Genomic DNA, 13,447 nt, shown 5'->3' with positions numbered 1-13,447 from the left:
GCCTGTAAATTCAATATGAAACTACAACCAGCAAAAAGTTAGCTTAGCTTAGCATAAAGACTAGGAACCGGGGGAAACTGCTAGCCTGGCTCTGTTCAAAGGTAACAAAATTTTCCCACCAGCACCTCTAAACATCCAAATTTCTACATTGTTTCACACCTGGAAGCTGCCCAGTACAACCAGTCTGATCTGCGGCTCCACTGAAGCGGTTGGCGTTAAGGGCCTTGCTCAAGGGCCCCAAAGTGGTGGTAATGAAGGAGGAGCAAGTGTTGCCTGATTTATTCTGGCGGTGAACCGATAAACTTTGGGTCTTGAAGCCTGATCTATGAAGTCCTGAAGACACACTTGTTAAGCACATCATGGAAATGATTAAACAGACGCTTACTATACCGCTGTTTTCAGGGGAGAACCTCAACACCATCACCCCGCATTATTTCTAGCATCATCTTCAAGGAAAGACAAGTAGTTTACAATCTCAGTTTGTTTTTAATGAGTTACAGGGAGTAAAGCATGAGTCACAACATGTCAACCCAGAGTTACCCCACATTTCAGAAAATATATTTATATATCTATATTTATTTTAACAGTCTATAAAAATGTATGTAATATATAATTACATACGCTTCCTTGGCCTTTACCAATTGGGATCTTGTTAAATGCTAATCCAGCCCTTAAATATATAAACCCTGTTACCTTTAGCGCTTTCACCTTGTACAAAAAAAGAACTGCAACAGGGATGGCATGTAGCTGGAAATACTTCAACTAAATTTCTGCGTGGATACGACTTCTGCATGTTTACCAGGTTTTCTCTTATTGGCAGATATCTGCGAATCAGATTTATCATGCAGACACAATGGTATGAATTATTAAAAATCTAACAATAATTTCTGCTGCAGTGAACATGAATCTAGGTCATCTATACATTTGAACAACACGTCATGCTCATTCAGTGGTTAAGGCCATACAGTACCTCATTAAATTGATTCAGCATGGTGGAGGAGTGCAGCAGTGCTCAACTGAGAGAGAATCAGTTTTACAGAGTTCATAAATCAAACATCCTTGTACCATTGTTTTCTATACCATCATGTACTGTGTATGCCCCTGGCAATGGTTTAGTTAAGAAGTAAACATAAGGAACACAAAGGAATAAATAGTTCAAATACTCCACAACCTTCGTTCTCCAGTAAAGAAAACCCCCAATTAATTATCTTATGATGACTTTATGTTTTTACTTTTAAAACATGTTTATATGGTAAAAAGAGAAACAGTTTTTGGAAAATGTTAAAAGAATAGTTCAACATTTTGGGAAATGTGCTTGTTAGCTTTCTTGCCGAGAGCTAAATGAGAAGATTGATACCGCTCCTATAGTTATACGCTAAATATAAGGCTGCAGCCTTTGGATAGAACCAGGCTAGCTGTTTCCCCCTGTTTCCAGTCTTTATGCTAAGCTAAGCTAACCAGCTGCTGACTGTCCTGTAGATTCATTTCACACAGACATGAGAGTGGTATTGATCCTCTCGTCTAACTCTCAGCAAGACAGTGTACAAGCAACTCCCCCAACTATTCTTTTAATATAAGATAAACATCACTGTTGGTTTAATATGTTTCAGTTGTTAGGAATGATAGTTTAGGACATTTGATATATCAAAAACAGAAACATCAGGCACAGGATATGAACTGGAAGTTTGACAGATATTAGTCTGAAATGGACCAACATGAATCTGGTGATAGCATATTGAAAAGATGAAAAATGCTAAATTAGAAACCAAATAAACTGGTCCAGAAGGCACCATTTTTATGTAAAGACTAAAAAAAACTACTACATTTTAATTGACAAAACAATTCCATCTCATGATCCATTCAGCTGTTTTGGAGCTTTTGATCGCATCACACGATCTTCCTCAGTAGATGGGGTTTACCCAGTTGTCATGAAATTTCCATTTCCATTTTTTGGGACAAATTGAGGATTTGTGTTGAGGAATTAATCTGAGAGGAGACTAACAGATTTTTATAACATGGGGGATGTTAAGAATAATTGATTTTATATTGTGCTCATAAAACACATCTTGCCCTCTAACATCGTGTCTTAAACTGGTTTAAATATGAATCCCTGAAAATGCAATACACTATGCTTTGGTTATGCTTTGGTTAGATGGTTAAATATTCCAGACTGGAGAGCCTGCTCTGCAAACATTTAGGCCCTACAGCAAAACGTCTGCTGTTGCAATCTGTCAATACAAATGTGTTACAGTATTAGAAAGGACAAACATTTTAGGATTATGCAACAACAGGCAGGAGAGAGCTAAAGCAAGACACAGGATGCATGCTCTAGTTACACATGAAGGACCATAGTAGGCGTTGTTATTTTAGTTGTCCCTTGGGTTGTTAAAAGAGACGTCATTGAGTGTGATGAAACCTTCAGCTGCAACCAACACACTCACTGGAGCGTTCATCTTTGGACCTTTTGTGTGAAAAGCATCATTGAATGAATCAAAATGTGTTTAATTGCTGATAGCAAGAGATTTTTTTTGCTTCGGAGTGAATTTCTTCTAGAGGGTGGGTGAGGTATTATTGTGCGACTATACTATACTCTTCTATGGGAATTTATTATTCAATACCATGAGTAGGAACGTGTGCAAAAACATGGAAAGTCTCTGGATATATGTGACTATGGCTTATTTCATCTCCAGTGAGTGCTAAACTGTTCTAGATAAGAATATACATACACAGTACCTCCTAGCAGCATTAGCTAACACGCTACAGTGAGAATTATGTGGCGGTTTCTCAAATGTCAATCCACCCTCAGTTTCTTGTGTGCAGCGCGCTCCATGGCTGGCGTGCCATTTGCATGTCCATTTGTTGATGCAGGAGAACCATTTTGGTGCTCCTTCTTTAGAGAACCACTGTGCTTCTTGTAAGTCTTGAAAGAGAGGCAGAAATAACATGTCATGATTAAACACAATGTTATCACTGACAATTAAATAAGACTAACAGGTTACTTCATGATTAAATGTAATTGCTGAAACACAAGTTCATTTTTATACTGTGAGATATGAAGTTATTCAGAAGCAGTGTTTTCTCCACATAGCTTTCTCACAAATTGAAGGGGTCCTTATCAAAACTAAAAATCGTTTGGCATATCATCAATATCACATTTTCAAAACTACATTGGACTCAAAGCTCTAGTATCGGACAGGTTATAAGCAACATATGTAACATACACAAATGTTAAACAAAGAAGTCTGCTTCCAGTAACAGAATTAGTTCACCAAATTCAGCCTTGTGTTTTTACCTACATACAAACACAAATATACAGTTTCATTTATAATATAAATGATAAGGCTGACATTATTTATATTACAGTCAACATATATCCTGAAAATACGAAATACATTTTCAAAACTTTCCTTCTTCCTTTTAGCTCCAAGCCTGTTTGCTTCTTACATGAAGATGTATATATTTTTATGAATATAAAGTTTAATTAAAAAAATTAATTCACAGTAAATTTCTAAAACAGTTGAACACTGTTGATTTTATCAACCGTTACTCAGACAGGAGTAAATACCGCATTTGTTCTGGACTATGTTAAGCCGTGGATTAATATACATTTGGTGTTGTAGTGAGTATCTACAGCAGCATGATGGAGTTTTTTGGATTGACTCAAAACTAACTCCAATGGCCATGTTCATTGTAATGAAGGAACATGTTACCCTGAGCAACAGTGTGGCCCATAACAATGGAGACAGCTATCACAGGCTTTGGCTACACAGAAAATGCTTGTTAGTGGGATCAATTCATTGTCAGTTTTACTCTTTTTATGGCACTTGCTGACAATAATACCATATCACCAAACTTATCCTTTAAACTCATGCATTAACAATTTAAAATGGAAAAAAACAACTGACCTGAATGTAGAAGTTTGAGAAAAAGAAAATGAGTGTGACCATGTAACTTATTTGGAAGTACAGCCATCCCTTGGGGAAGCTACATGGCCATATGACTGCACACATCGTCTGGGACATGGTTAAAAAGAACTGGATCTGCGGAGGAAACACGACACATGCTAGAGTGTGAAGGTGACACAGAACCTATAGAAACATAATATAGATCCATAGCCTAAAATATCTTTTCGTGGAAGGTGAAAATGTCTGCACTGTGTTACAACTAAAGAGGGTTCCGCAGAAAATAGTCCAAGGACACTTTCAACATCTAAATAGTAACATCAAGCTCCACAATGTAAAGTGAATATAACAATTATTCTATTATTATTATACTACTTTTACTTAAGTAAAATATCTAAGCACTTCTTCCACCTGTGGGGTGAACCCACCAGCTGTAACTGTGTGATGTACTTCTTCCACCAAAGGTACGGCCGTATGGCTGGGATGGCCGACAGGCCGTAGTAAGAATACATCACCACGTGGACGAAGCTGTTCAGGGAGGCGCCAAAGTACGCTGAAGAGACACAGAAGAGAGACACAGGAAGTTAGTAATTTACTGCAAGCAATAACTGTCAGTGAATGGCAAGTGACATGCATTAGGAGTGAGATGATGAAATAGGGAATAACTTATCGTTAGTATGAAACCATTACTACAAAGTTGATGTAAAATCAATAGAAGCTATTAACAGTGAAGTCATAAAGAAATAATATAGTAAACATCTGATGAATAATGAAACATGTATATAGATGTGAAGCGTCACATTATATTTAAATAATATAGTAATAAATAATACTATAGTAAAAGGCACATTAATATGGAGAATGTCACTTAGTATCCTTGAAGGCTTTGTGGGGAAAACAGGCGGTTTTCAGGGCTAATGGGTTTAGAGCACTTGAATTATTTAGCTCTCTTTAGGGCCAAACCGTAAATGTGGTTACTGCAGTGATTTGAGTCACCGGAGGTCGAAGTTGTGTTAAAACACTCACAATGGCCGCAGGGGACCCAGTTCATAACAAACCACCAGATATTCAGCATGCTAGCGTGGTGGTAGATGTGAAGAAACGTGATCTGGTGATTGTTCTTTCGTAGTATGAAGAAAAAGGTGTCCATGAACTCGATGAGCTTGGAGAAGTAGTACCACCACAGGACATTTGTGATCTGAGGAGATGCAGCAAAACAAAAAAAGAGTTAAAGAGGAATAAAACAGAAGAAAAACTTCTTGAAATGAACAATATAGAGCTGGCAAATCAGAACCTCTTAATACAGTTAAGAAGTTCTTTCAAATTTCCTGCACATACTATTTATCATACTAGGTGAAAAGCAGAAGTCTTCCTCGAAGGCCCTTGAAAGTTCAGGATCATAAAGCAATTAAACTATCTGTACTGTGGCAGTGGCACAGTGATAAAGCTCTTGATTTAATCACCGCAGAACTGCAAAGCCGTGCACATTTCAGTTGGAGCCTTGTTTTCACCTCCACTGAGCTCAGTAGGGCAACTGAAGAGAGTCATCGTGATGACATGAGTCGGATTAAATTGACTCTCCTGTCTCTGCAGCTCATCCGCTGGGATTTACAGGTACTTGCCCATAGAAATCAGAGCAAAAAAGAAACACACATTGTGCTTAATATATATATATATATATATATATATATATATATATATATATATATATATATATAAGCTAGCTTTCCTACAATAACTGGTATTTATTTATATGTTTACTGTCCTATTAATAATATCAAGAAACAGAATAGGAAATAATCTTATTTCCTATTCTGTTTAAGATAAGATAAGATGCAAAACATGTGATCAAATGAAAATAAAATCATCATAAAAAAGGTTGCACAGTGTAACTCAGACTGACTCACCTTATTATCCACTTCCTGTGCACTGTGAGTGTCCTGGCAGTAGAAGTTGTAGCCACCGCTCCACACAGCAGTAACAAGCTGGTGAATGACGAATTCATAATTTTACCAATAAAACAGCTACACACACAGGCACTGCAGCGCACAAAGACAATGTAAAAGTGAAACGACATATGATGCACAACAACTTTCCTACAAGTAATAAACACATGCACAGACAGATGGCAAGTCAGATAACTACATCTGGTCCCATATCGGTTTGGTGTCAGCTTGTGGTGACCAATATTATAATGATGCAATGTATGATGTATGTATAATGTATGATATGATATGATGTTTAATGGTCCCCAGGTCATTTTATGACATGTTATCACAGAGCGTGTTGGAAGCTAATTAATCTCACTATTAAAACATTTAACACACAGGTAGACTAAGAAAAGTGCAAATACAGGAATTTCTATATGAAACATTCAATTGTAACAATCTAACTCTGCATACCTGTGCAGCGACTACTTTTTTTCTCTATATTAAAGTGGTACTCCAGTGATTTATCCATAACATCGGGGAACTTGCAAGAGACAGATTGAACAATAATGGCTACAAATCTGCTAATAGCTCAAGTATCCTGACTTGTAGTTCCTACTATAGGTCCAACTGGAAAATAACTTTGGATCCCACACTTCCTATAAGACAACTCAAATACTTATTCCAGTTATTTGTAAGGGAATGTATAATATTTAACAAAAATGTTACCCTCGGTTCATTCACGATTAAAACATGTATACAATGACAGGACAACATTTAAAAAAACTGAACAAACAGTAGGGTACATCACACACACACCATGTCAGCAAGAAGTGTATATTGGACAAAGTAAAAGCAATAATACTAATTAAAACCAAGGCTATTACCATCCTGGGTTAGACCGCCCCTGCTTGGCATAGGCCTGCGTCTTTCAGACTCAACACAATCTTTGTCACAGACTTTCAAGGGTTATTTCTTCATACTTGACAAAAGCCACAAACGACATTATTATAATAATAATAATTGATATTACAACTCTGTTTATAGGCTGAGTAGTACTCTTTTTGACAAGTAAACTAATCTGCATGTGTAAAGTCAGTGTCATGTCCCTTTAAACAACAATTATTCTAATGCAAGTAGATGACGTGGCTTAATGCTGATTCACCAAATCGATATAGATACAGTCTTTGTCTGCTGCTGGAAAATGCTTCATTAACGAAACTCAGTGCCAAGAGACTGCCACCAGTTAAGAACCAGCAACAGAATGAAGTATTTGGTTGATAAAGATCAAGTATTTTATCATGTGCGCACAGACATAAGCCGTCCTCTAAGTTTTTATAACTCCTTGACTCTTTCTTTATACCCATGGCAGCATTAGTCAGCCTTTAAATAAACAAAATTAATCACAATCAGATTTAATCACAATCATTATGTGACAAACCGCTGTGACCTGGAAAGTTGACAAGAACAAAACTGCCTTGTACTTTGATCCACACCAGGTGGCATTGATTTTTGGACTGCCAAAAGTTCACCCCATGGCCGGGGCATTGTCAGAGTACAGGGTTTAATGAATAACAAAGCCAAAAGTCCACTGGGGCCTTATGCAATGCAGACGGAACGACAAGAAGCTTGTTCGGCCAGCTGGATGGGGGAGTGCAGATACTTAGACTTACACATATACAAAACTGCTTAATCTGTTTCTGACTTCCTGGTGTTCACCCAAAATGACTCTTTCCACTCACTATGATAAATGAAGTCTGGGCACTGTTGCTACAACTTAAACAGCATATTCAGCCCAGTCACCTCTCCAAATAATCCATGTTTGTTTACATCAGTGCATCTATCAATTTCAATTTATTTACGATTCGTTTAGTCAGCTGTTTACCAAAAGCATTTTTCCAGCAAACAATGTTGGGCTGTGCTGATGTCCACGAGGGCATATGAGGGATTTGATGGCTGAAACAATGAGCCTGTCAGCGTCCAGCTGTGTCCCTCTCACTCCCTGATAGCACTGTCTCTAATGGTAGCTTTCAGCGGGAGACGCAGGTAGCAATAGGCCCAAGTCCAATCAGAGTCAAGCGTTAAAGAAATAGTTCAACATTTTTGGGAAATATACTTATTTGCATTCATGTTGAGAGAGTTACATGAAAAGACTGATCGGCCTATCTCTCTCATACTTGTCTGCTAAATATAAAGCAACAGCTATGTTAGCTTAGCATAGATAGCTGAGCAAGACAAAAATGTGCGGTATAGTTGTATATGCAATATATTGTTAATCTTGTTGAGCTTTAGAAGGGCCAGTAGAATGATTTTGTTACCTGTTTGGACAGTGCCAGGGTAGCTGTTTCTTCCTGTTTCCAGTCTTTATGCTAAGCTAAGCTAACTTTCTCCTGATTTTAGCTTCATATTTAAAATAACGCAAATAGGTGCATTTTCCAAAATGTTAAAGTATTCCTTTAATTAAACATATATATCTTGTCATATTCACACATTAGAGTTATTTTGTGAGGATGCTGCACAGATTCAGGTCGGTTTCCTCTTTGTCTTTTATAATCTGTTTGTAGTGTGACGTTGCAGAGATTGCCTTGGCCTACTTCAACACATCTCTCAGTGCCGAGCAGTCTGTTTACCTCATAGAACATGTAGAAGGACAAGAGTGTGAGGCCCAGATTGTAAACCACCAGGAGACCTCTGCAGGAGTACGGCTGCTTGTGTTTCATGTACTTGGGCCCCATCCACACGATCAGAAGGTACATGACTGTGAGTGCAAAGGTTGGTGGGTAGTTGTCGAGCAGCAGCCATCCCCGCACCCGCTGATCTGAAATATGGAGATAAAGAGGACTGTTTTTAAGGTGGCCTCATTGGTAACAGCAGATTAACTTGAAAAGTGAAAAGCAGCAGCAGCGCTCACTGGGGAACGTTTGCTCAACACATAGAAAGGTTGGCAGGTAGAAGGGGAAAAAACCCAGTAGATTTCTTGTGCAAGTTCATGTAAAGTGTGCAGTGTAATGTCACTGCACACTTTGGGTCAAATTTTGCCGCTACCTTGACTTTTCTGTTAACTGTAGTACTCTGCTGAGCTTTTGCAGTAAATACAGAATTTGCAACATGTTGGTAGACAAACACTGTAAAGACAACAGCAACACATTTAATATCAGCAACTAAAGATGACAATATAAACTTGACTTACCCCTGGGTCCCATCCATGACTCTAAGCAAGTGTTCAGTTTATGATTGAAAGTCTCCATTTGTCACCTAAAAACAGAACAAAACAATTTAAACAATTTAAAGCAGTATGAACATACATGATGGACATATTAAGCAAACATTTGTCTGTTTACACAAATTGTGTTATTACCCACCTCACAAATCTAAGTCCAATATTCACTCTGCTGTTAGCTCTGGTTTGGTCTCCACCAACTCCTGAAGGAAATATCTGCTTCTTTAGCAGCTAGATGCTCCACTATGTTTACCAGTTAGTTGCAAATTTTGTCTGTCTGTCATTTGAAGCCAAACAGGTAGCGTACATTGAGTTATTCAGAGCTTTTTTTGACTGAAAAGAGTGGCTGGTAACAACACTGATTAGAGTGACTAAAGTTTCGGGCTGTAAAACCAAAACAATGAGCTGAAAGACGCTGAAACGCTCCATAGAGGAGAGGGGAACTGCAGAGTTGGGTGATGATTGTCTATGTTTGTCACTACAAGTGACATATTTTAAATTATACATAGTCATTTGACACCTTTTTTTGTATAAAAATATTGATAAGTGCAGCTTTAAGTATAAAAAGCTAAATTAATCTGCCTGAAAGAGTGCTTGTTAGTGATCACAACAACAGTCTTCTGGAAATTCTGTTAACTCTAAGTAGTGTTTAAATGACAAAATTAAACTCAATTTTGTCAATTTTGATACATTCCTATCGTGTCTGTTATATATATGTCGTTTTGTGCTCCAGGTGGTCTACCAACGCTCTCTTATACGTCCCATGTCCCGATAACGGATCCTTCACATCCCTGTGGCTTCAAACAACGGATCAAATGTGGCCACTTATGTAAAACAAGAGCCCAGCAGGCAGATGTGAACAGACGATAACCTCATCTCTATTTACTTTAGACTGATGTATCGGGATTGTCTGGCTTCGTGATTGTTGAAAATAATGACATGTGTAGATTTACTACCGCTAATGTACTTCAAGTTTTGAAAATCAACGATTCTTGTCTGGCCCTGGCAATGCTGCCACATTTACTTTGGTTAAAATGATTTCAGGGGTGAGTACTTTTTTCATAAACAGTATAATTTATCATATAATTTCAGATTCCACTGCTCTACTCAGATCAACCCTGTGATATAAAGCTTCTGCTTTGTGTGTGCCATGTATGGCGCGGCTGTATAAATGTCTGGATTATTCTTCTTACACAGAGAAGTTTTAAGTTATTATTACTCTTTTGTCCACTACCTACTAACGTATGGTCAAACTGTGGGAAGCTTTTTGACTGAGATCTAAGCCTGGACAAACATCTGAAGTTTCACAATAGAGAAAACTCACTTCCTGTAAATCATACTTTGTAAATACATTGATGTAGCTTTCTCACACAAACCTTACAACTGTGGAATAGCCACCCTCTCCAGAAAACACATCATATAAAGTTGTGACAAGATTGTTCACACTGCACAAACAAATCCCTGCAGCTGCTTTTCTTACTGTAGACCTCTTTATGTATTATCCCCTCAGGGGGACTTGCACAATCCTGCAGGTCTTCACATTGTTTGCTGTGTCACCTCAGGCTTTGCACAAAATGACTCATCGCAACCACAGAAATTCTTTATTTCCACTAACGTGTTTCAGCGATATGCACTCGATTCAATCTGATTACATCACAGACTGCTGCGCTACCGGACAGTTTCTACACCTGCGTCTGCTGCTGGAAACAAAATATGGACTATATACTGTATGTCTTTCTTACATAACGTCTCCTTCAGATGTGAGATATTGTGGCTCTTATACTAAATGACGGAGGGCCATGTGAACCTCTGCTTATTGGCCTGTTTTTCCAACAAAGACCCCTGAACATAATCTAACATAATATGATTAACAAATCTGATTTTGACTACAGATGGGTTCCAGACTTTTGGCTCCAGTCAGATTTGTGTGTCTGAGGTGAGTGTAAAACACAGCTATACAAAATACTCTTGGACTTTATAGACAGAAATGTGAGTCCAACTATTACATTTAGATAAAGCATCTCAATTCAATCAGCATGCAGCTCTTAGTATTTTGATTATCAACTCAGATGATTATATTCCACAATGTTAATATGTATGGCTTATTCTGGTCGTCCTCAGTACAATAATATCCGTGCTCTGATTATCAGAGATGCATTAGGCTGCGCCAAAACATGATAATCTGCAAGGCCTTAATCAGAGCATGATGAGCCCCAACAGGGGAGCATGCTAGCAGCCAGCCAGTGAGTCTGTGCTAGCTCAATGTTGGAGCTATTCAAAAATACATCTAAACAATCAAAGGAAACACTAATGCATCATCTGGACTTTGGTCAAAACGAGTGGTTTCATCACTGCAGCTGATAATGATTCGTTCAAACAGTCTAATACTTTAAGAGTTAGGGTTGGCCGATATGACAGTATACTGTATATACAACAATATAAATATATCTATCATCATGGATTTTTGTTTACACCAAGGTAGCTCGCCCATATGTCAATGTATTAGGTCATTGTGGTCAATGTTGCAAATCAATTAGCAGGACTTCTTTATTTTCACATTGGATCTTTACATGATTTTTGCATCGATGTGATGATGTACCTGTATTTGTAGGTATTTTAATTCATTCAAATCACCGTAATTTAGATATGTAAAATTACAAATTACAGCTAGTTCTGAGCCTGGTTATCCTCTGTCGTTATCTTTCATTGAGAGGAGGTTTCACAGCATCGCAGTAAAAGACAGAAACTGTTCTAAGACCACAGGAGTGAAACAAAAGACATGCATTCTTCTGCAACCAGTCACCAGTCATCAGCAAACATGTTGGCTTCTTTGAGACAAGTCTTTGCAAGTGAATTATCTCTGTTGCTATTAAGACGTTATGTGCTTGTAAAACGAATCGCCATACAAAATCATTCATCCCCTCTGCAATAAGACTTTTAAATGCTACATAGGTTTCTTTTTTGCCATTATTTATAGATATTATTCCACGTTTTAGCTCCTTGGTGTGTGTGTGTGTGTGTGTGTGTGTGTGTATGATTATGTTTGTGTATGTGACTGTTTCTCTCGGGATGCTCAGAACTGATTGCTGCTTGGTGGGATTGATTACATTGTTTTGAACTTAAATTTGAAACAGCAGCAAGGAAGTTTGACAACTATCAATCACAAACAGAGTTTAGTCAGTAAATGTATTTATAGTATGCAGCATTCGGCTGCCTGTGCCTTCATAGTAATATTTTAGCGTTAATATAATGGAGTATTAAGAATGCATGACAAATGCATTGAAATATTGTTGCCTACTAAATCTGCGACCTGCCGCTTATTTGCACCACAATATATTGCATACAGTATTTTCCATCAGGGTCACACGTGTAATCTAAACTGCACTACTTATACTGTACAGTGCACAGAATAAAACAGCAGCCCGCTCTCCAGTTCAACTGAAAGATGGGAGCGCAGACATGTTGACGGCGGTTATCTCATTACATCATCCTCTAATTTCATCCCCCAAACTTCCAGAGAGGAATTAATTAATTAAAAAATAAAACACTTATCGCATCCTGTCGATCGCATCCAGACTAGAGGTCGCCGCTTCAGCATCACCCAAACTCATCGCTTATGCAAACGCCATGCGCGCTGCAACATTTTCCCTTTTCAAAAAAAAAAAAGAAAGATAGAAAGCTTCACCGTGCAGCTACCCGGCGGTCTGGTCGCGTTAGACAGAGAGCGAAATGTTGAGTGTGGATGAAGAGATGCAGCGGTGTGCCGTAGACTGCCTACCTTTAGAGGCGGAAGGGAGAGAAAACCTTGGCTGGCTGGCCGGTCTGAGCACAATGTGCAGCCTTGTCGCTCAGTGGAAAATAGTGGGAGGAACACGCAGACTGGCCCGTTGCCCTGCAGGAGGGTTACAGCCAGGAGGTGACCCGGTGTGTTGCAACCACACACACACACACACACACACATACACACACACACACACAGATTCACAAAGATGGCATCAAGGCTAGCTCTGCCATCCTCGAATTGCTGTTAAATAGGTTTCCTGCAAATTGTTAACTCGAGGCGTGTGAATACTATAAACGTACAGAGAACATAGGGTCAGCTGTGTGTGTGTGTGTGTTTTAAAAAGGTTAGTAAAAAACGTGTCTTCTGCAGTGGAAGAAGATATTTAGGATACTTAAATAAAAGTAGCAATGCCCAGTGTAAAAACACCAACATATAAAGTAACAAAAGTCAAAGTACTCATTGTGCAGTATATCACATTCTAGTGTTATCACTAATGTTGGCACTGGTGAAGGTGGAGCTTATTTCAACCACTTTATAAAGGCTAGCGTAATATATAATTATGCCAATAATAATGCCATAATATCGTAATTTATTAGTTGATTTATATTCAATA

General features: G+C 38.3%; 1 protein-coding gene across 5 annotated transcripts; it reads right to left on the bottom strand.

Annotated features, from left to right (window-relative positions):
- Window positions 1-466: 466 nt before the first annotated feature.
- elovl5 (ELOVL fatty acid elongase 5) lies at window positions 467-13,029 on the bottom strand. Of its 5 annotated transcripts, none has more exons than XM_076077188.1 (8): window positions 12,736-13,029; window positions 9,021-9,085; window positions 8,461-8,648; window positions 5,810-5,887; window positions 4,929-5,100; window positions 4,331-4,455; window positions 3,906-4,040; window positions 467-2,920 (listed from the first exon to the last, which is right to left on the bottom strand). In XM_076077188.1, the coding sequence occupies exons 2-8, from the start codon at window positions 9,076-9,078 to the stop codon at window positions 2,792-2,794; spliced, it is 885 nt and encodes a 294-aa protein (XP_075933303.1). In that variant the 5' UTR covers window positions 9,079-9,085; window positions 12,736-13,029; the 3' UTR covers window positions 467-2,791. The 5 variants fall into 5 exon arrangements, with proteins under 5 accessions (XP_075933303.1, XP_075933302.1, XP_075933301.1 ...); XM_076077187.1 differs by having other exon boundaries at window positions 12,829-13,029; XM_076077186.1 differs by having other exon boundaries at window positions 9,193-13,028.
- Window positions 13,030-13,447: the final 418 nt, after the last annotated feature.

This window comes from Anarhichas minor, unplaced genomic scaffold (genome assembly GCF_050575085.1).
Source record: "Anarhichas minor isolate MPS153535 unplaced genomic scaffold, ASM5057508v1 ptg000058l, whole genome shotgun sequence".
Taxonomy (NCBI): Eukaryota; Metazoa; Chordata; class Actinopteri; order Perciformes; family Anarhichadidae; genus Anarhichas; species Anarhichas minor.
Note: the sequence above shows the minus strand (reverse complement) of the source record. Positions and strands in the feature narration are given on the sequence as shown.

Excerpts from the sequence above, each read along its gene's own strand:
- elovl5 (XM_076077188.1), bottom strand. The coding sequence starts at position 9,078 with ATGGAGACTTTCAATCATAAACTGAACACTTGCTTAGAGTCATGGATG. Across the intron at positions 8,649-9,020 it reads GTCATGGATGGGACCCAGGG|ATCAGCGGGTGCGGGGATGG; the intron begins GTAAGTCAAGTT and ends TCCATATTTCAG. Across the intron at positions 5,888-8,460 it reads CCTTCTACATGTTCTATGAG|CTTGTTACTGCTGTGTGGAG; the intron begins GTAAACAGACTG and ends GTCATTCACCAG.